A 23,960-nucleotide genomic window follows, 5' to 3' on the forward strand; every position below is an offset into this window, starting at 1 on the left:
TTCACTTGACCTCGTAGTATGATTTGCCTAGTGGATACTGTACTGCGTAATACTACGGGGACCAGTATACAATATATATTGAGTGCAGTATGTAGTAGGCTATTCGGCACACAGCCTGGGACTGCTGGTTTCAGTTTTAGATATTCGAATATTGCATAGGGGCGTATTTTCACAAATAGCACACATGTATTTTTCAGTATACTGATCCACCGTTGGGACTAAAAAAGTGCTCTATAAATACGTTAAGATGAACTTCCCAGACACAAAACAAGACATTCATTTATTTCTTATGAAAGTGAGACATGTAATCCAACAATTGGATAGTGTTTTTTAGTAAATCAACAAATGTAAATAATTGTTTCTAAAAGTATCATAATTCAATATTATAAAATTATAATTCAGAAAAATTCAGACACTGTATTTGCCATGCAGTGTATATATGCAAAGGAAGACAAGCTGAATAGTATACATAAATTGTTAACATTTTTGATAGATGCAGTAGCCTACAATCTTTGCAGAAAAAAATCTGTCGGGTAAATGACTGCAGATGTATATGAAGTCTGCCATCGCTAAGTTTGGGCAAGAGAGTAATCAATAAATAATGATTAAAAAGTAACTCATTATGGATTTACATTTGTAAAGCTGCTTTGTGACAACATATGTTGTAAAAAGGCGCTATATAAATACATTTTGAAAAAAAGTCGTTGCATTTAAGATTGTTCAGAGACAAAATTGCTAGCCTATTTTCTTACCATTTTCACTGAGAACTTTAACCTATTTTTTTTTACTTCTACCCTTATACGTCAATAAATATTAGGGTATAAATAGGTCTACACTTTTGCTGTCACTTAGCTACTGAGAAATACCTAAGTGGCGAATTAAAGTGGCAATAAAAAAAATAGTTTAACGATAAAATGTTACGTGTTTGCGTACCATTAGTTCATTGAGAACTTCAACCTATTTTTTCTTACTTCTATACTTATACTTCAGAAAATATTAACAGATAAATATACGCGGTCCATTCGGAGATACTTGTGCTGTCACTTAGCTGCTGAGAAATACCACCGCGGTCACGCCATCTGCACTTCACAAAAGCTCGGTCGTGCAATCTACACTGACGGTTTAAGTGCGCGCCTACATTTTGTATTACGGTCGCCAATTTTTCAAACGATGTAGGGGGAAAGTTTATCGCACTTTTATTGCAGAAATTGAAAATCTAAAACTGTGCTCTTCAGCTTAATTAAATATATCTTAATGAAATCTAATGCATCGAAAGAAAATGTTCCCGCACACTGGCTTCGCAAAACTACATGATAGTAATCAAAGTCATCACAACTGTGCGATTGCACAGATATTTGTATTTGAACATATGTTTTAATCGTTATACTCTACAGCTGTATATAAACCATGCTCCAACTAGCATTGTGATTCAAGGAACACTTGGCCACAATAGCGAATCAAATTTTAAAATAGAAAACAACAAGAAATAACATTCTAATTAAGATTTAATTATTTAAAGTTTGATTAAAGATTATCCATTCCCCAAAAATCCATCCATGAACAAACGGTGAGCAGGAACTGTGTGAATTAAAACATCAAACTAGTGTGGCTGGGAAATACGGTTTGCGCAGGCAGTTTGTTAATGCTGTCATAGAAAACTTGAAAAAAAAATGCAATTTTGAAGTAAAGTATAGGTCTTTGGGTACAATTGGGAACACATCTTTTACTTGGCCATGAGTCAAAGACTGGGCGTTTCTATCATTTTTAGTGTATATCAATAACAAGCCAGCACAAAACTATTTCCTAGCCACACTAGTCATCACTTTCTTTTTTTTGTGGTCAACTTATTAAAATGTTTATTATTTTACTTTCTCCTATACATTTGGCTTTGATTAGGTCTGCTGGTGTAGAATAGAATAGAACAGAACAGAATAGAGAGAAGGGAAGACGATTTGGGATGAAGGTTATGAACATTACACAGGTCCTATATATTTCTGTGCACTTGAGGTAATGTTATTGCACGTTGTGTGCTAAGTTGATGCCAATTTTCCATTTGGTGTCCCATGTAATTAAGAGTCCTGATGGCATAAGGTAAATAACTTCAGTCTATTTTGTCCTGCTTTTTATGCTCCTGTACCTCTTTCCAGAAGGGAGCAGACTGAATAACTGGGGGGGCAGGCACATGACAGCCAATTATCTTTTTTGCTGACCTTATAATTCTCAACAGCTTCTTCTTTTCCACCTCTGTGCAGCCAACATACCGTACAGAGATGGAGAAAGTCGGCACACTCTCAATGGTAGAGTGGTAGTAGCAGCCTCTTTCCTCTTTTCCGCACTGTTCTTTATCACTCATTCACTCTCGGTGCCAAAACACAAAAGTGCAGATGCAGAAACCACACATTATTTAACTCAACCAGAAAAATGCATGTGAAGAAAAATCCCCTAATAAAAAATTCTCTCTTGAACATAATACATAGAACTCAAAAGGTTCTTGCCTGCCCCTACACAAACACCAGTCTTTATACACCTACATAGTTACTTGTATTTAGGCAGCTTTCCACCAAAGGGCTTCTTGATTTCCCTTCCTGCCAGTTGATCACACCAGGCCTACATATGGGAACCCTTTGCATTATCAAGTCCACACTTGACCTTAACCACTTTAATCTCCTTTGGTCACATGATATATTTGGAAAGACATAAAACGAGTATTGTCTGTAGCCCTTGCATTGATTATGATACCCATCATGGTGTCTCAGGGAACTCCTACTAAACCTGGCAATTAATTGAATTAGAGCTGTTTGGCACCTCTGGACTAAAAATATTGAACTCTGAGCCTCAATTTCAAGTGCTAGATTTAATAAATCATTAGTTTAAATGTTTTTACATAATTGAATTGAAATGTTATTACATAACTATCAGTGATTACAAAATCCAGGACTCTAATACCTCTGACATAGTTACATAAGCGCATGAAATGACCTGTACCAATGTTTCACATTAGCCACCAGCCAATATTTATTTTGTGGTGGATTTTAGGTGTGTACTTACAAAATGTTTTGTGAGCTGTTTTGAGTGCACTGAAGTGTAGCAATTCAGATAAGTTATTTTAAAGTGACCGTACGTATGCATGACTTACCAGCTCAGTAAAAAGTATGGATGGCCCTGTCGTCAACATCTGGTTTGCCAACACTCCAGCTGTGGTGATTGCTGGACGTCAAGCCCTGAAGGACTCTATGATTGGCACAGGGAAAGAGTTCACCCAGCTATACAAGCTCACTGAAGAAATTAGAAAATCCTCTGCAGTAACTTGATGGGCATGTTATTTGATCCACTGCATTTATTTGAAATATAGATGTAAATTTTGCATTAACACTTGATCTGAAGCCAGTGTCTGTGAATATACAGTTTGGTTATTTCTAATTTCACATTTTTCCATTGCTGCAATTTAAACTTTAAAACATTGCAGTTGGGTGAACATTAAAACTACTTTAGATACATTGTTATTTAACACCGTTCTCACTGTGGCAGAGTTATGTTCAGATGCAATTGATTTAAAAAAAAAAAGCAGGCGACACCATTTTGGGAATTTCATCCAAGGAATTAAAAACCTCTAGAAAAAGGCCACAAATTCATTAGCCAAGGAGAGCAAGACAGGGGTTCCTAATGTGCAATTTAAAGATTAATGTAATTGGATTTTATTCCACAAATTAAAAATTGTCAGATGACTAGATATAATACCATTATATGAGGAGAAAGAGCCAATATAAAAAGGTGCTGACTCATAGCAGACGCAAACTTTCCAGAGTTCCTTTAGCACTACAATCTATACAATGATGTACCCAATTTCAGTGGGGCGTTACCCGAATCGGGAAAACACAAATATACCTGCCTCAGAGTTTGCCATTCAAGCAAACTACACGAAAGAACTACGATAAAGAGTAAGACATAGACAAATCGCCTCAAAAAAGGCAAAAACCGCGTCGTATTCCACAACACGACGCTATGACTCTTCCTCTTTGGTCGCAGCAGCAGTCCATCCACCCTCAGCCTATTACCACCTACAAACTGGTAGCGTCCACAAATTAGGCCAAAACAATATTGCGTATAAAATGGAAAAATAAGTCACAAATATGTACCCAGCGCCCGTTAAAAGCCCAGCCGTCGACAGCACCGCCAACCACTGCTTATGTCACAGGTGCGGCCGTGTGCCTTTTAAAAAACACCAGTAGTGCCAGGGAAAACTACAAGCTTATTATTATTATTATTATTTAAAAAACAAACAATCAGATACAATAAGCGTGTAATCTTGTTCTGAGTTTCAATTGCAAACTGCTTCGCCGACGCATAAGTCATTTCACAATACAATTCATAAACTTTAAAAATATTTCCACACCAAACCTAATAAAACCTCTACTATGAAATTCTACATCATAGAGGCTCATATAATCAGAAAAAACCTTTAGCGGGAACAAAAAAGTGACTCAGCCCTGCGCACAAAACCAACTTGTGTTTAATTTCCCCACCGCTCTCCTCTCTCATTCAGGGCACAAACATCTCGCTAGTTACATCCTAAAACAAGTACTTCAACGCTTAAAAAGCTTCTTTACTCTGCACCAGCCCCAGTATCGGATCGGGTCACATTAAAAATTAACCTTCCGAATCACTTAGCGCTGTACTACTGCTGTTTTTATAAGTCTATTAGCAAAGACGCAAACATTTGTCAATCGCCTTCTACCAGCAATAAAGCATATGCATTTTATAATGCTCAATCCTGCGCCTTTAAATACACAGACACTCATAACCAACGGGCTCATACGTGCACTAGACGGCAATATACCGGCAATTGTAAGGAAGCTGCCTAAAACCAGCTGCTTTAACTGCAACAAGCTAGCCAGATCCACAGCATTATCGGCCTCCCCTAAGAAAATGAACCCATGTCCTGCCATATCAAACTGACAAGGAATAAATCACTTGTAATCCAGTCTGTCATTGAGTTATATTCATCAGAAGACAAGAAAGGTGCGTTTTAGTATTTTAGGGGCAGTGGTAGCTCAGTGTTTAAGGTACTTTGTAATAGGAAGGTTGCTGGTTCAAGCTGCCACTGTTGGGCCCCTGAGCAAGACCCTTAACCCTCAATTGCTCAAGTTGTACTCAGTCATAATTGTAAGTTGCTTTGGATAAAAGTGTCTGATAAATGTAATATTTCTACTACTCATCAGTAGACTTGGATAAGAAAATTCTAGTTCCAAGACACTGCTTTCGGTCCCATAGACATGTTACATACATAGAGTATATATATTTATCTTGCATATATACATTTTTCTCTATGCACCCCTGTTTCCTTTCCTCAGTTTGGACAGAGCACTCTCCACCATTTCACTGCGAGTTATACTGTGTATGACTATGTATGTGACGAATAAACCGAACTTGAACTTGAACTTGAACTTGTTAACTGAAGTAGTAGACAGTGTGATTGGCTTGTTTGTCTTTGGCTGCAGATTTAAATGTGATGACCCACACCTCAAGATAATTATGGAAACCGCCGATGCTTACTTCAGTGTCTTATGTAGTCCTCTTAGGCAGGTAATATACCATAACCTACATAATATGAATTTAAATTTAATGGTAGACTGCTTTTCTTTGGCACACATTAGGCAAGTAAAACTAATCTCACCATAATTTTACTGTGTTGCTCTCTCCTGCAGTGCAATGTAATGAGTTACATAACCGTATATTTTCTTTGCTTGAGGACACTTTGACTTCAACATTGGCGTTTAAAAAAAAAAAAAATTATTGTTTTATTGGTAGTTCAAGTTAATTTGGAGCTCATAGTTCTTTAAGCACTGCTGCATGCACTGGTCAGGACTGTTTTCCCCACACTTACCACTGTCAGCTCCCTTCCACTTTCGCATTCTCAATCACTAGGTTATTGATTATTGCACACATCTGTTTTTTTTCATTTGCTCTCACTTATCTTGTCCCCACAGTACATTGCATTGATGGTCCCCACAAGTTACGCTGGAAACAGTGCAAGCCTGTTAGCATCTGCTATGGTCCTGAAGCTTTGTTTCTTTTTTTCTCTTTTGTTTCTCATGCCTCGATCCTGACTTTGAGGAAATGTTACAACCAAACAGTATCTTGAAGTTTTTTGTACAGTTAAAATAAAACTCCAAAAATTCCAATCTTTTTTATACAAACTGAGTTCTGTATAAGTATTTCCAATACTACTTAGCTGGAAATGAAATAAGAGAATAAAATACACAGTGGATTACAACCAGTTTAATCTATCCAAACATATTAAAAATCCTGAAGAGCTCTGAGAAGGCTAAAATTTCTCTGAAGAATTACTGTTGACTTGAACATAGTTTTTAAGTATTCATCACACTGTCCTGTGCCTTTTATTTTTTATTATATTTGGAAATCATTACACATTTGCTATTCCAGAATTACCTTGTAACTGAGGTTTATGTAAATAAATATTATGACCTATCACTGGAGCTGCTCAGATGAATGCAAAGCACAGTGAAGACTAGGCAAATGATAATTTTATCTGCACAAGATGTTCCTTTCACTGACACTTCTGTCTTTTGTCCCTTACAGGCCTATTACATTTTCCCTAGATTAGTTGGAAAGCGCCATGATCTATTTAAACTGTATACAAAGGTCAGAGCTATCATAGGACTTGAGGCAGAGGCGTATATGAAAACACTAGATGTTACTTCACCATAGGACTTTTATTATACAAACTGAAGAGGAAAAATTCTCTCCACTGATATGAAGATAGCGTGCATGTTTTAATATGTATTTTTTGTTCATGATACTGAGTATTGAATACCCTTTGTGAGAAAACACAAAATTGTGGTACATTTAATGTCATGCTGAAAAAACTCTCAAAACAGAGTTACTGAAATCAGTATAGGAACACAATTAAACTTTGTTTCTCTACACATTCCCATAGAATCTTTCTGAAATAGATATTTTTTTTTCATTATATATCCAAATTCCAGCAAAGATAACAAAGTCATGATTACAGAGTGTGGTAGTCAAGTATTATTTCTGTTAGACAATGTGAGTTACTGTTGACTAATTACTGTCAGCTCTTTTGCAGGAGAAACACAATCCTAATAAAGAATTTCATTTTCACACGTTCAGCACAGTCTGGAACTTGTTTAGTGCTGGCATTGAGACCACCACAACAGTGGCCCTCCCTGGATGACAGACAGAACATAAAATACACAGATGCAGTCATCCATGAGAACCTAGTGTAGCATGAACCTTGGTCCAACTGCTGTTCCACGTGTTATGCTCCATGACACTGAGTTTAACAACAATCACACCCTCAAAGTACATAAGTTGTGTTTTTATAGAGTGTGCAACGCAAAGTCATTAACTGTTCCTTGAATGTTAAATTTTGCTCATTTTCTTTACTGAGAATATTTTGCTGTTTCTGCAGGGAACAATAATTCTTGCATTGCTATCCTCTGTGCTCTCTGGCCCTAGAAAATGGAAGAACCCAGACCATTTTGACCAAAATAACTTCCCTGATGGAGAGGTACAATTCCTTTTTATATTTGGCTAATCCTTTTTTAAAATGTTTTTTTATGCAAAGCAACTTACAATTATGATTGAATACAACTTGAGGGTTAAGGGCCTTGCTTAGGGGCCTGACAGTAGCAAATTGGCAGTGGTGAGGCTTGAAGTGGCATCCTTATGATTATTAGTCCCTTAACCACTGAGCTACCATTGCCCCCAGTTGAAGATGAATGATGCATTTGTTGTGTTTGTAATGGGTAATCCTAACGCTAGGGAATGCATCATTGACTCATCTAATTACACATGTCTATACATTTATAAACAATGCTTCCTCTTTCACTCTCTTTCACTTCCAGTACATGTCATTGGTATGTCAGGATATTTCCCCTAAAACTTGAACTTTTAAAGGGAAAATCTCTGAAGGTTGTGTTTAAAAACAAAAACAAATGTAGCCTTCCATTCTTACGTAGAATAAACGTTTTCTTCCTGCTTTAACACACCTGACCAACATATGAAAGAATTCACGGTTTGAACATAAAAATGTACAGATCAAGGCTTCCCAGAGATGTATTCTTCAGAGCTACTGTGTTCTTGTACCCTGCAACTACAGTATGTTAAATACCAAGCAACTACTTAATAAATCTCCTGGATAAAAACAAAGCGTAATTAAAAAACAAATGTATGTTAAAATTGTGCTTGATTTCTTTAATACTGCTTTGTGTGTGTATGTGCTTCACAGGCAAGTGGGCCTATCTAGGTGAAGCTCTGACCAGGTGGAGCGCTTCATCTTCTTCACCTCCCTCTTCCAGCACTTCACCTTCAAGACCACCCTGCCTCCTGAGGAGCTTGAGACCACTCCCCTCATCTGCAGCTTTGGCCATGTTCTCCTTTCTTACGAATGCTTTGCTATGCGCAGGGCATAGACAGCACTCAATCACACCAATAACCACCAGCAACATGCAAGGCCTGTGGTTACACTTCTCTTTCAGGTGAGACCAGATGTATTTGTATCATGAATTTGTCTATGTATTATGCCAGGGCACATTAAATCTCACGTATGTACATGCTACCTTTGGATCTTGGCCTTATTGATCTGATCTGAAAATCCACACACTGAAGTGGCCTGGCTCATTTTGTTACTGGATCTCAATTATGTATCCACATGTATACTTTTCTGATATCATTAATAAACACATTCCTCATGTAACATGGCACAGACAGAAATAATTTAATTATAATGTCTCATTTCAGCATTCTTAATGACAAAACACTTGAGGAAACTGTCTTAAACTTAAACTCAAATCAGAACTCAACTGTAAAAGCCATGTTAGAGTCATAGAAAAATTTACTTTCTACTTTAATTAAAATCTAATTATTATAAATCTCTTTTAATCCATACTTCTGTAGCTTCATCATAACCATTATATCCAGCAGTAATTTCAAATTCAATTTTAATTTTATTAACCAAATTACAACCAGAAAGTCCCATAAACGTCTTGGAAAACCAGGTCTCTAACCTATATTTGATATTGATGTAATGACACCAGGATATTTATATTTATGCATATACACCAGGTTATGTATATTTATGCATATACAAATTATTTAATTAATTCCTAGGTATTTCTGGATTAACACTTGTTCAAATTAGAAATAGCAAGGCAAATAGTAAATGCAATTTTTTTCTAGTCAGCATTTATGTACTGCAAATTGCTTCTACCTGGTTACTGTACTATCAAATTTTAGATATCTTTGCAAATTTTAAATGCTTGAAATCTCACACTTTGTGCAAATGTCAAAATCTTATTCATTTTGTGATACTGTTTATATCCATAATTTATCATTCACTTGGTAAAAAATACACATTAGCCACTTGATTTAAAACATTCATGAATTTAACAGAAATCCTGTAATAATACCATCCTGAAATTCTAGAGTGGTTTTCTATAATTCTTGTTTCCTGTAGGCTGTTGGTTCAGTATATTGTATTCAGTAATCAGATTTTTCGAATTCATTAGGTTTTAAAAAGACAAAAAGAAAAAAAAAACAGATTTTTATGACAGATCTATATTTGTGACCCCTTTGAACAGATCAGAAAAGATAAGAAGTAAAGGTAAAACAGAGGTGGGACTGCTATTCACTTGCTCCTAGTCCAAAAATGACTATTAGAACTAAATCCACTCTTTGTTTTTTGCTTGACCACCTAGCAGACTAAATCAAGGCTTCTGGAGAGGAAGCAGAGTTCTTAGGACTGGTATCTGAAATTTCCTACTTATCACTCTGTCACAAATGACTGAATACCCTAGAAGAATGAACTAACATAGCAGTTGATAACATTACTGCACACAACATTACAACAGATTTCTGACTTGTGGCATCATTGTACATTTCAGAATCTTAAATTAATATGGGATTTAAAAATGAATATGGGATTAACACATGTTGAAACAAGTATATGATTCACAATACCAAGATCACTTTTTTTTATCATGTCCACTTTTAATATACTTTTATATATTAAACATGAGACACAAATCCATACACTTACAATTTACAATTTAGTTCCTGCCTTATAAGATATAGCACTGGTAGGATGACAGAGGGCCTAGAAGTGAAGGTAAGCAATTTTGATTCTTTTTTAGCTACTTCCACTAGATGGCGACTATTGCCAAGGTATGGAACGACCTTCAACGTCATGTTCTACTGCAGTGAATAATCAAAGCTGAGCTGCAGTGGAGGGCTGTGTGTATGTGGGTTTTCTTCTGAGTCCCATGTATACCAAAGTATGCCTTTCAGATTCTGCCTTAATGCACCGAATATTCTTTCAGTTGAATGATAAAGCATATGCTGAAACATACTGTATGGTGAAGCATGTAGTGTTAGCTTTGTGAGTTTTTCCAATGACTTTATAACCTTGTAGCCAACTCCAAAAACTAGTTTGTCTAGTTTATTTACTGGTAAAATTCAACTAACTCAGAATACCATATCATAGTCATTTGAAAATAAAGAGGGCAAGCAGTGAAATTGCACCATATTCAGTAATATAACAGAAAATGGGTTTGTTATTGAAATCTCAAGAAACAAGGTTTTGGTAAATATTGAGGGCTCTTGGAAGTATGACAACTAGCTTTCAAATGGGCCACACCAAACTTCCACTATTTAAGATTCATATGAGTCTCTGTGACATGTTTTTCATGGCATTAAATGGTAAACTACATCTTTTAAGCAGAACATTTCAGACCTTGGTCCATGCATTTTGCTCAACATGATCAGAACAATAGGTGACAGATTCAGATTCTAAACTTGCTTAGTCATGGTTTCAGAAATAGTGTCCTGCTGGGACGTCTGTAGTATTAATACAGTGCTCTGTTGGCATCTGTGCTATGTCCATGTGAGTGTATTAGGCCACTGAATGGAATGTCATGTCATAATGAACAGGTTAGATCTCCTGTTGTATGCACAGACCTGAATTCTCTTAAGTATAATACAGAATTGTAAGAATTTAGGTGACATAATAGGTGAACATTTTCTTTTCCAAGTTATATGGAATGTTTTAAATGACATCTGCAATGTCTTGCAATAATATTATTCATGACTCATGAGCTCATATTTATGTCACAAATATTTTTAAACATCAATGAATAATAGGTGGTTCTAATTAGAAATAGTGATTAGGGCTCTTGATATATAGCTCTTATAAGCCAAACTGTGTAAACCTTTACCAAACATGACGTTTTCAGATTTGCAGAGAGCTATGCATTGTATTTGGCAGTCTATGACTATGAGCCACCATAACAAGGTTCTAGCTGTCTTACCTGTGAATACAACATATACTCAATAATCCTCAGGAGTTTAATGTTTTACTATGGCCATACTTGCTTGCGAGTGATGGTCCTCAAGTGACATAGATCATTGCCAAAATGTTTCAAAGAGGTAGAAAATAGCAACAAACAATAAAAAGACAACAAAGAGCACAACTTTGTTTGGACCCTTCTGCTTCTAAAGCACTGAAGGCTTCATAAAGTCCAGTTATAGACTGCTGCTGTAAAGTGGGCTCAAACCCAGGTCAGCTAGGTAATGACACTGAGAGCCTACTGGGTGCACAGCCACACTAATGATAGTGGGCCTGTGTGCAGTTAGATCTTGAATCAGGTAAACCAAAAGGAAAAATAAACAAACACGCCGAGCGTGGAAAAAAGGGAGAACAAAGGACACCACGGGAAGAACGGCAACCCCGATGCACTGGGGAAAACCAAACTAAAACCTCCCAAACAAAACCAGAAAAAGGTGGAGGAACTTGAATGGCTAAGGGAAGCCTTGGGAGAGAGACAGACTCGAGAGGGGAAAACTGAAGAGAGAAAGGGATGTGTAAAAACACGGACACCCTCGCAGGGAAGAAATGAGTTGTAGCATAAGGGCTCACAGACCTCAAAACCTGAAGTTACCACCTAGGAGCTTGGCTCAAAACTTTAGAAAAGACCCAGCACTGAGTGACTGGGTCACTGGGCTTATATAAGGTCTAGCCCAACTGTTGGGCATCAAGCCTGATTAGTAGCGTGGTTGACTCGAGGCCTCCCTCTGGTGGCTGGAAGGGGCCTCAGCTTGGTGCCAACCCTTACAGCTGCACTGCTTTCAGAAAAGGTCCATTCAAAGCTGTAATTGTGCTGGATCATGCTACCTGTAAACTGTACTGAATTTAACACTCTCGCAAGAAACTTCCTATTATCATATGCAGCTTGCCTCTATGTGTGCAACTGCTATCTCCATATCTCTCCCTGTAGCACTTTACAACCACTGCTACGCAAGGTCCGTTTCCACTTCTCTTAGCAGTAGCTCTCACAGTATTGGTTTGTTCCTTCTATTTCAATGTGGCCCAAAGCTGGTGTGTCTAATCCATTCAGCACCTGCTTGCGCCCAGAGATATAGCAGTACGCCCTGCCCTTCTTAGCTTCAGTATGCTGATGCCGCTGGACAGAGGGCTGGGTGGGGGGAGGGTCTGAGCCCTTGTGGCTGCTGTCCCTCTCAGAACAGTCCTGCTGACACGGATGGTCCTGTGAGCACTTAAATCCCTGTGCAGTGTGGCTGCCTGTGTTGCGATCATCCAGAACGCTAATTCCCAGCTTCCACCGCTGCCACTTTTTCTTGATCTCTGACTGCACCTGGGATAGGCAGAGGTCCATTTAAAAACTCTAGGCCTGTGGGTCATAGTGGGTATAAGTAGGTATGCACATACACATGCGCGCGCACACACATACTGAGCATGTGATTATTTCAGAGATGCATTACATCATGGTGCTGTATTATCTAATGTATTAGAATTCATTAATTTTGGAATATCCTCTCACGTAAGACAATAGCAAATGGACATGTAACATCAATGTGTGTCTTCAAACGCTTAGTCTTCAGACATAAATACATTTAAATATCATAAAACAAAGTTGATAGGAGAGCATTTGATCTTGAAGGAACAGGTGGCATGTATATTTACCAACTCTTTTGGAAGTTCTTTTGGTGGCTCTTACCTCTTTGTTCACAAAACAGTATAAAATAGCCACCAGAAAACCCTGCAGAGGAACACAGATGGGAATAATCTCTTAAATGTGTCAGAAGTTAATCAGTTTTCTTCAAGAGAGCATATCATGATTTGCACCATGTAATGGAAGGGCTTTCTTGTCTTGGTAAAGATATCATCTGTACCTGAAAGGAGCTGAAAAACAGATGAAAGAAAAGGATGATGCTGCGTAGTATACCCTCTGTCTGTTCCTCCGTCCCCACAGCAAACACCACCTCATGAATTCCCAGCAGAGGGATGAGTGTCAAGGTAGACTTGGCCAGCCTAAAGATCAACATGCATTTAAATTAATTCAAAGCTTAAGAATGATTTATCCTCATTGTACTATTATTTTCATAATTACTAAATAACAAGAAGAACAGTGACTTGAAATATGATTTCTTTCCATTTTTGGCGGGCACTTGGGCACATATTTTGAATGGAAGATGTTTCTAAATTTACGTTTTACAATAATGTCACCACTTAAAATGAGACATCTGAAATCTCCCACAGGATTTGGCTTAGATACAAACTCCTAAAGACCCTGCTATAAATAAAGGCAACATTTAATATCAGAAGATAAGAATATTACTTTTGCCTAAGGAAACCTTGAAGGTTTGTACAGGAAGTCCTAATCATGTGAATACATTTGAATTATTATTAACGATATTAACAATATAAAAATATGGATAGAGAAAGATGTTTGAAGCAAATCACTGCACTGAGCATGAGTGTCTGGAGTGCCTGAAGAATGTCAAATGTCAAATATACAAAAGTTAGTCAGTCAAATTTATTAATCCTGAATGTAGCCCAGTTAGTTGGATTTGTATTTGCACAGCCTTACCTGAATTTATAGTCTGTGTATCTCATTTGGTGTGCTTTTAACTTGGAGATGAGGATCTGAATAATCCTCATGAATATGAAAAAGTTTACCTGCAATGTATCACACAATCAGAATGCAAAATCTCATTAAATATAGCATAGATATGAATATACAAATTTGTGACATGATTATAATAAATTATAATAGCAGGCTATAGTAGCAATATTCATCATATTAATCTTGATGTTCAGCTGGGCAACTTGGGGCATAAGTGTGCAGTTTCACACAGCCAGAAAGAAATCATGGAATAAACGATTACACAATTACAAAAAGACATTCCAAAAAAGTAACACAAGAAGGTTCTAACATAATAATCAAACCATGCTAACTAGCTTTCAACTTAACACTTAACTTATGCTAAGATCTCATCTGCAACTGCTGCAGCCTCAAGTGAAATTTAGAGTTTTGAAGTACTGAGACATACTGGAAAATACCATGCTGTGATTTACTTTAAGGTGTTACTAGTATTAAGTCCAAACACCTAAAAATGTTTTACTTATGAGTCCACTGATATTTTCACCATTAATCACCAAGACTCACTAAAATAGCCAGGAGGATTGGAGTTCGGATGATCCACCAATATGCCATGTTGCCATTGACCTCCCAGCACCTGTAAGGCATTAGGCAATGTTTGTTGTTTTTAAAACACTAAAGTAAAGACAAAACAAAGCAAAGCCTAGCTGATGGAGCTTACCTTGTGTTCTCATACAAGGAGCGCATTATGATCCATGGCACCACAAAGAATATGGGAGTACCTGAAAAAAAATGAATGATGTTTATTGAAAGAATTAAAATGACAAATATTAAAATTACAAGAATTTGGCTCACACATCAATATCTTGCTTATATAAATAACATTAAAGCCACTGACAGGTGTAGTGAATAATACTGATTATCTTATTACAATGGCACCTGTCAAGGGGTGGGATATAGTAAGCAGCAGTGAACAGTCAAGTCTTGAAGGTGATATGTTGGAAGCAGGAAATAAGGGCAAGAGTGAGGACCTAAGTATCTTTGACAAGGACAAAATTGTGACAGGTAGCAGCTAGGGACAGAGCAACTAGTGTACCAGAGTCAGGGTCATGGGTGCCCAAGGCTCACTGATGTGCAAGAGGAGTGAAAACTCTCCTATCTGGCCTGATCCCACAGAATAGGTACTGTAGCACAAATTGTACAAAAAGGTAGTGCTGTCTATGATAAAAATGTGTCAGAGCACAGTGCATCGCAGCTGCTGTCACCGATCCATTGTAGCATTCATGTGGATATTAATTTGACACATACCACCTATTAAACGTTGCAGACCAAGTACACTCCTTCATTGAGGAACATGACAGGGTTCAAGGTGTTGACTTGGTCCAAAGATTCTAGGTCCAACTGAGAATCTTTGGGATATGCTGGGAAAACAGGTCTGATCCATGGACTTAAAGAATCTGCTGCTAATGCCTTGGTGCCAGGTACCACATGACACCATCAGAGGTCTTGTGGAGACCATACTTCAATGGGTCAGAGCTGTTTTGGCAGCATGAGAGGGACGTACACATTATTAGGCAGGTGGTTTTAATATTATTGCTGATCGGGTCGTATCAAAAGCCCTCTGTGTCCAGAGGAGAGCATACTGACCCCAGCCAATGAGGAGGTAACCCCAAAAGAAGCTCTGCTCAGAGAACACCATGAGCACCAGCAGGTTGTGCAGGTACAGGCCCTCCACCAGCAGCCAAAAGTAGTTGGCTCCCACACAGTACTGCATCATCACTTGAGCTATGCAGCAGCCAGACAGAGCCTGGAGGCAGAGCACAGAGGGTAAAGGTTCATGGGTCAGGGATCCACAGGACTGTGGCTTCACTTCAAAGCTTTTGATTAAAAAGTAACTAGTGATATACAGTTATGTGCAAAATAATAGCAGTGTGTTTAAAACAACTGAGAAAAAGCTCAGTCCTCATAATAGCATTTATTTCCATAGACACAAAGGCATTGAGAGCACTGTACATTCAATTCCACATGAAAACATGAACGAAATATCAATTTTTAAACTGAAAATGAAGAAAAAAGAATAATGGGCTGTTCAGAAAAATAGCAGTGTCTTCATTTTCATTTACAAACTCAAATATTTACAGTATAAACTGAAAGTTGTTTACAGATTTAACTTTTCTGTTGATCACTGAACTAATATTTAGTTGTATAACCTGTATTTTTGATAACTGCTTTACATCTGTATGGCATGGAGTCAGCTAACATCTGACACCTGCGAACAGATATTCCAGCCCAAGATGACTGGACTATATTCCACAGTTCTTCTGCATTTTTGGGTTTTGCATCAAAAACAGCATTTTTAATGTCACTCCACAAATTCTCAATCGGACTGAGGTCTGGAGATTGAGCTTCATAACATCAATCTTGTTAGTCTGGAATCAGGATGTTGCCCACTTGCTGGTGTGTTTGGGGTCGTTGTCCTGCTGAAACACCCATTTCAAGGGCATTTCTTCTTCAGCATATGGCAACATGACCTCTTCCAGTATTTTGATATATTCAAACTGGTCCATGATACCTGGTACGCGATAAATGGGTCCAAATCCAAAGTATGAGAAACATCCCCAAACCATTATGCTTGCACCTCCATGTTTTACAGTCTTCACAATGTACTGTGGCTTCAGTGTTTATGGGTCGTCTCACAAACTATCTGTGGCCTTTAGACCCAATAAGAACAATCTGGCTCTCATCTGTCCATATAATGTTGAGCCACTTCTCTTTAGGCCAGTCAATGTGTTCTTTGGCAAAGATGTCTTTTTTTTCAGCAACGGTACTTTACGAGGGTTTCTTGCAAATAGTTTGGCTTCATGTAGGTGTCTTCTGATTGTTGCAGTACTCACAGGTAATTAAAGATCTTCTTTGATTTCCCTGGAGCTGATCATTCGATGCTTCTTTGCCATTCTTATTATTCTATGATCTACACGGATCGTAGTATTTCTGTTTTGTTTGCCATTTTAAAGCATTTGAGATCATTTTAGTTGAGCAGCCAATTATTTTCTGCACTTCTTTATATGTTTTCCTCTCTCCAATCAACTTCTTGATCAAAGTTCTTTCTCCTTCAGTGCAATGTCTGGAACGACCCATTTTACTCACTGAGCAAGGGCTAAAACCAGCAGGCACAACATTTGCTGCCCTCTTTCTTTAAATAAGGGCCGTAATTGACACCTGTTTCTTCATAGAATGAATGACCTTACTAATTGAACTCCACACTGCTATTAATTTGAACACGCCCCTTTCATTAAATTAGTCAATTACACCCAATTAGCAGTGTGCATGCCATGACTGTTGATTCTGTCAGTTGCCCATTACTCAGCTACACCCAGTCATGGATTTTTCCCCATATTGTATTATCTTTTCTGCCAAAATCAGTAATTAAATACATTAGTAATGTTAGACTGCTATTATTTTACACAACTGTATGAGTTTAGATATATGATTTTAGAGTAGGCTAACTTGTCATTTGAGACTGCAAACTTGAATTAGATACAATTCAAGAGAGAGAATTTGGAGACTATTGCCATATTTTCTGTTTCTGATCTGTCCAGATATATACCAGGATTGGGAAATATTAGACTATAGGTCATTGGGAAGTGCTAGAGGTTTTGTTATGTGTGCATTTGAGACTGGCTTCAGTCGATGGGAGGACAGACCTGCTCGCTCAGGACATGGGACATGTTACTGTCATCTCTGAACTGAGGTGTCTCCCTGGAGAGCAGAGCATCACGTGTGAGGATGGACACAGCACGCAGGATGAAGGAAGTGAAGAGATTGGTGTGGATATAGTTGCGGGTGCAGCGGAGTTTCCTACAATATTGTAATCACAAAATAACCAATTCCAAAGAAGCAGAAACAAATGCAAATGTCAATGAATGTAAGTAGCAGATCCAAGGTTTAGTGATATACATTAGGTCACCTCAAGTGTTAGGTGTTTAGTAATAAGTAATACAACTTTCAGTACTTGAAATTTGATTTTGGCATGGCTGTTTTGTTCCATGTTATTGCATTATATGGTGCCAGTGCACAATTATGGAACATTTTCATTATGGTGTAATTAACATCCATAAAGGTGTTATAAATTCATTGTGTAGAATTCTGTGAAAGTTTTATGTAAGCCAGCATAAAGTGTTCCCCAAACATAATAGGCTAGAATAAGCATAATGATGTTACACATTGTGCGCTGCATAAAGAAAAGGAACCACATAAATGTCATCATTAGACATCCTGATTGTTACTGCTGGAGAGCATTGATGCAGGCTACATACAGGCAAAAACATATGAAACTTAGCTGGAGGCTTTAGAGGAAAGACAGCAGAAATATGACTATGTTTAAAACACATAAACTTAAAAAATATATAAAGACTCTGCTCTGCACTGAAAAATCTAGTGTTTCATGCTGCTAATGGCTATGCTAATGCCTCTGACTGACATTTATGTAATGCATTTACACACTGCAAATGACCATGAATCCTCATGTTAACGCAACCACACTCACATGATCATTTACAATGTGTACAGTTCACATATTATCAAATTGTAATGGTCATGTAGTTGGTCAAGCATAGCCTACAGGCAATTACACATGCCAGTTCAACCTCATTTCTAGATGACAATCTGTTCTCTTGTTGTTGTTGTTTTAAATCTGAAAAATAGATAAAGGACACATCAGACAAGACTGGAGCAATTTGTACTCACCTAAAAAGAAGCAGTATGATGATGGCCAGTGACAGGCTGGCCAGGGACAAAGAGTAGCCAACTGTGTACATGACCCTGAAATAGGCTAGGATCAAAATCTGATTCTCCTGTTAAACCAGACAAAATTGGCCAGTTAAAGCATATATTAAAACAGCTAAATGTGTTTACATTCCCTCACAGAACAGGTTCATCTAATAACTGACACAAATAGATTTTTACTTATTATAACTGCATTATCAAATGTGTCAATTTGGCAACATACTCTTACCTCCTGAATACCCTATATCATAAATGTACAAAATGTATTTATGGCATCCATATGAGAAAGGCTGCAAGTTTTTACTAACAGCACATTTCCTGTGCATTTCAGTGTGGGCCTGCAATCGCTATAAACCAGACAGGATGTTATGACAAGTCATTTCTCACATGCCTGGTGTGCAACACGATGCCAGGTGAATTCTGATCAAGAACCTGCTAATGAGCTTGCCATGTTTGTGTAATGTCAGAACTTTCCAATTCTCCAGTTACAGCCCATTTCACTGCCACTATCTCCTCACCCTGCAGGTCTAGCAAATGGCCCTTGCACATCTTGAGATGCAGACCATGGCATGGTAATAATTTTATACATTTGGGGGTCCCTTTCCATGTAATGGACTGTAACTGGAGGTCCATTAGCAGTAACCTGATGAGCAAGACCCGTTGTCTACAGCATATGGTCAGTGGAGCATTTGCAGTGTGCCTTATGCCTTTAGGTTGTGGACCACAACCAAGCTCTTCATATCATATAATAAATGTGAATAGTTTGTAAAGCTGTAGAATAGTACAATTTATAGTTTCTTAATAGCTGTAAGTTATCATGTTTAAATACTTTTTCATTCTCATATGGCTCATGAAATATATATGTTAGGTGGAAGGAGAAAACCATCATGGTAGAAACACTAATATGCCGCTAATACATTTTCCTTTAGCTTAACTATGCTGGTACATGCACCAAATACAGAAGCACATTTCAGGGTTATATGAATCCATAAGTCAATAAGTGATTTATAAAAATTCTAAGTTTATTTAGAGCAAATATATTGTGTTTCCATCTCTTATATAAGGGTCTAGAATTTAGTTCTGAATGCCAGTAAAAAGTCATTGCCTACATATCAGTCTACTTCATGCAATTACACATAATTTACTTAGAACTTTTAACCTTCACCTAGTGAGTGGTATCTAAATATCCAAGTAGGTAGAAAGTTAATAAAGCTGTGAGGAGACAGGTATAAAAAGCCTATGAGCACAGCCTAAATTACTGAACTGAAGCATATCAGGGAAGCTCTACAGGCTTTTTTTAAGATTGTGCTTGTTTTGAATGGGAACCCATGAAGGTGAAAACAAATACGAAAAACTGATGGTGGGTTTCTTTTGTTTTTAATGTTCACACTCTTTGACATCACTACAGCCATGAAGGGAAGTCACACCTGTTCTCTTAGGTTGCTTGCATCGAAGTCGCACTGCGAGTGGTCTCTCCAGGTGTGGCTGGTGTTGAAAGTGTGCCACTGGCCATCTGGGCCACATTCCCGGGTCACATTCCCAGTTCGCACTGCAGAAAATGGGAATCACAAGCAATAGCTGAATACTTTATAATCACCCTATCTTCTTGCATTTCTAGTCAAGAGCATAAAGCATATTCTGCTAAAATTTGCTATTTTCACTACTATATATATTATATATTCTACTCTAAACTATGAATGGCATCAAGTACCTTGATCATACCAAGGCAAATACCAGGGGCATGGCACTTTGACTGTGGTGTTTGGCATACCATCTGTCCAGCAAGCATACATATCAAACATGCGTCTGCAGAATGCACCTGGGTAAGGATACAGGATGAAATGAATGCTGCAGTGAAACAGTTTTAACAGAAATATTATGACATCATGTGAGAGACAACAGTTTATTAAAGGTATTCTATCTTCATCACAATTTTTATCACAAGTATTTCATCACATCTACATTTCCTATGCAAACAACAGAGCTCTTAATTCAGACCAATGTAGGGTGTTCAGTAATGTAAGTCTCAACTTTTTTTTCTTTTTTTTGCAGTATGTTTATGCATGAAGCCACACACCCAACACTCATGAACTGGACCTGTGGCTTGACTGGCAGAAAGGGAGGGTTTTTCAGGATACCTGAGGGTGTAGGCTCAGAGCTGATATTCCGCTCGCAGTCTTCCCGATACCTCTGCCATTCCTGCACCATGTCCTTCAGTGTCTTCCCACAGACACACTGCTAGATGGCACCCATGAGATGCCACAGCATGCAGTTAATTTGATGTGAATGTGAAGTGAGAGGCCATTTAGGCCATTATATAAACTTACCTCTCACAGTCACTATCAAATCCCTTACACTCACCATCGTATTCTCTTACAAACACTATCAAACCTCTTACATGCTCCATCAGACTCTCTCATTTTCACTGTCATACTCAGGCATTCTTGACAGTGAATGAACGATTTTAATAGTGAATGAGAGAGATAGTGAATTAGTGAGAGAGATAGTGAATTAGTTAGTGAATGTAAAAGAGTTTGATAGTGATTGAGAGTTTGATAGTGAATGTGAGTTTGACAGTGAATGAGAGACAGTTTGATAGTGAAAATGAGAGTTTTGATAGTGAATGTGAGAGAGTTTGTTGGTTACATTTTCTGATAGGCATAGACAATTGTTATTTAAATGAGCAGTGTTATAGTCAAATATGCACCTCCCCTAGTTCTGTTCCCCTAGTGGAAATTCCTGTAGGCCACATAATGTTGAGTTCACACTACATGATTTTAGACCTGATTTTCCGCTCACGACGGATTTTAGAGGTCGCTGAGAAAAACTCCAGACCGCAGAAAAATCAGCGTTTGTTTGGGTCTCGAAAATTGCCTCTCGATTGCTATGTGTGAATTATTTATATTGTTCAAAGAGTGACACACACACACACACACACACACACACACACACACACAGATGCACTGTGCGTGTGTGTGTGTATGTGTGTGTGTGCATCATCTTTAAATCTAGAACTGCTCTGTTGTATGTGCTTAAGATGATTCTGAGTGATTATAAAGTCTCAGTCCCTTATATATATATATATATATATATATATATATATATATATATATATATATATATATATATATATATATATATGCATGCAAAATAGCCAAAATAGGGGACATGGCACAAGTTTTAATCACTCAGAATCATCTTAAGCACATACAACAGAGCAGTTCTGGATTTAAAGATGATGTTCCTGGAACTTCTTAAATACTGTATGATGGAAACATGTTAAGTTACTTTAGATAGTCACATACCTCAGCTCTGTACAGGACAGATAGAGTGAGGAGGAGGATGTTAAGGGCACTCTTCATCACTGAGGCCAGCACCAAGATGGGGGCCAAGCATCTCAGGACTGGTCTATCACCCAGCCATGCCCATGGCCTCTCGGCGATCAGCTATGTGTAACCCTTAGAGGTTTGCAGGTACTTTCTAATAAAAATGTGAAGAGAGAGATAAATAAATAGCACTTTATTTGCCTTTCAACTTGAGACATGAATAGAGAAAATTAGTAAATAGATGAATAAGGAAATACATTCTCCTCTGAAATAAAATATTATAATTGTCCAATATGGGATAAAATATCTGAACCATGAATATGGAGTAGTGAAATAGTACTGAATTACTTTTACTCATGACGTAGTCATGCCCCATTTTCCAGTGTGTAAATCAAGTAGATGTGAGAGAGAGAGAGAGAGAGAGAGAGAGAGAGAGAGAGAGAGAGAGAGAGAGAGAGAGAGAGAGAGAGAGAGAGAGAGAGGGAGAGGGCGGAGACGCACGTTAAACGAGCTCACAATCTGAGAACTTAATAAAACTACTAAATTTGGACCAAGGCTACCAAATTTGTGAGAACTACGGTTTATCTTAACCATTGCCTCGTCTTGAGACTAAAAAGTCCAGATTTGGTGATTTAAAAAAAAAATTTGAAATACTTCACAAAATGATTAGCGAGGAAAAGAAGCTAATTAGCATGACGCTGCGGGGGAAAAATGCTATGATGAAGGAAGCCAGATAATAGATTAAAAAGCGAGAGTATAAATTTAAATGTTGTTCATCTAATTTGAGTGATAATTGATGCAGAAAAGTGTAAAGATTTGTTTGAAATTTTGTGTGCATTACATAATACACATTGAGTTGTGCTGGTGATAATCTCTTCATGTGCTGAATCGTGCATATGAAAACTTAGCTGTCATAAAAGCGTACGTTTCTCTGAGGCAGATTTTAATTTGAATGTATGACAGTTGTGACATGTTATCTTACTGAATGCTTGTATGAAAAAACACACTAAGGTTGTTACTACTTGGGTGCAGTTCTGGGTTTTTTTGTCTTATTTGATTACTTCCCGCTTTTCTAGTTTTCGTTTTCTTTTCTCCCCTCTGTGAGAACGCCTCCTCAGCTACATGAACGTCAGGCAGAGACCTGAAACGGCGAGCCACCCAAGGCGTTTGTAAACCTATCTTTGTAATGATTTTTTCCCTTCCATTTGAACGCCCCTTTCATCTTTTGTGCCTCATTATTTCATCGGGGCTTTGTGAATATATATGTGTATACAGTACTGTTATTTGGTATTGTGTGTATTTCTTTGTTTCATTGCAGTTGATTGTCCACAGATTTCTTCTGTTGTTTTCATTTTGTTCATGAGTAGAGTGAATTAAGTGTAGGTCAACCAATTGACGTGTTTTGTTAACCCTGTTAAAGGTAATACATAATTAGCCTAAAAGAAAAAAAAAGCTATGGGGTTAAACAATAAGAAACCCCAGGCACTGTGATTACAATAAACATTTCAATAAGTGATTAAACACAGATTAGAGTTAAACCTCAGTAGGCATTGATACAATAAAGCTTGTAGATGAAGTAAATTCCAAGTTTTATACAGAAATTTTATAAATAAGTTTACTAGGAAGGAAAAAGAGATTACAATAAGACCTGTAAGGTGGTGATTTATTTTCTTTGAGTTACTATGGTAATTGATTTTTCCAATTATTATTTTTATTGATTTTCCATTTTCTTTTGGTTGGTCATTCATTGTTGAAAAGAGAAAATTTCATTTTAATGGAAACGAGAACAAGTTAATTGTTTAAACCCTAGATTTAGGTCTGAGTTTTATTATTCCAAGACTACCACTCCCACAAACCTATTCTACTGGTTCAATGTACCTTGCTTACCTCACAAGTGTTACATATAGAC

General features: G+C 37.6%; 1 protein-coding gene across 1 annotated transcript; it reads right to left on the reverse strand.

Moving 5' to 3' along the window:
• Positions 1–12,356: 12,356 nt before the first annotated feature.
• gipr (gastric inhibitory polypeptide receptor) lies at positions 12,357–22,087 on the reverse strand. The gene is made up of 13 exons (XM_035534286.1): positions 22,031–22,087; positions 20,864–20,960; positions 20,437–20,544; positions 20,153–20,274; positions 18,687–18,793; positions 17,645–17,798; positions 15,588–15,747; positions 14,662–14,722; positions 14,508–14,577; positions 13,929–14,017; positions 13,231–13,369; positions 13,056–13,097; positions 12,357–12,692 (listed from the first exon to the last, which is right to left on the reverse strand). Exons 1-13 carry the CDS (start codon positions 22,085–22,087, stop codon positions 12,357–12,359), a joined length of 1,542 nt encoding a protein of 513 aa, XP_035390179.1.
• Between the last annotated feature and the right edge of the window lie 1,873 nt (positions 22,088–23,960).

This window comes from Electrophorus electricus, chromosome 17 (genome assembly GCF_041902795.1).
Source record: "Electrophorus electricus isolate QZ-2024a chromosome 17, ASM4190279v1, whole genome shotgun sequence".
Classification (NCBI taxonomy): Eukaryota; Metazoa; Chordata; class Actinopteri; order Gymnotiformes; family Gymnotidae; genus Electrophorus; species Electrophorus electricus.

Coding starts and splice junctions, on each gene's coding strand:
- gipr (XM_035534286.1), bottom strand. CDS start 22,087: ATGAAGAGTGCCCTTAACATCCTCCTCCTCACTCTATCTGTCCTGTAC. Junction 20,961..22,030: donor CTGTCCTGTACAGAGCTGAG/GTATGTGACTAT, acceptor GCCATCTAGCAG/TGTGTCTGTGGGAAGACACT. Junction 20,545..20,863: donor CTCTGAGCCTACACCCTCAG/GTATCCTGAAAA, acceptor ATCCTTACCCAG/GTGCATTCTGCAGACGCATG.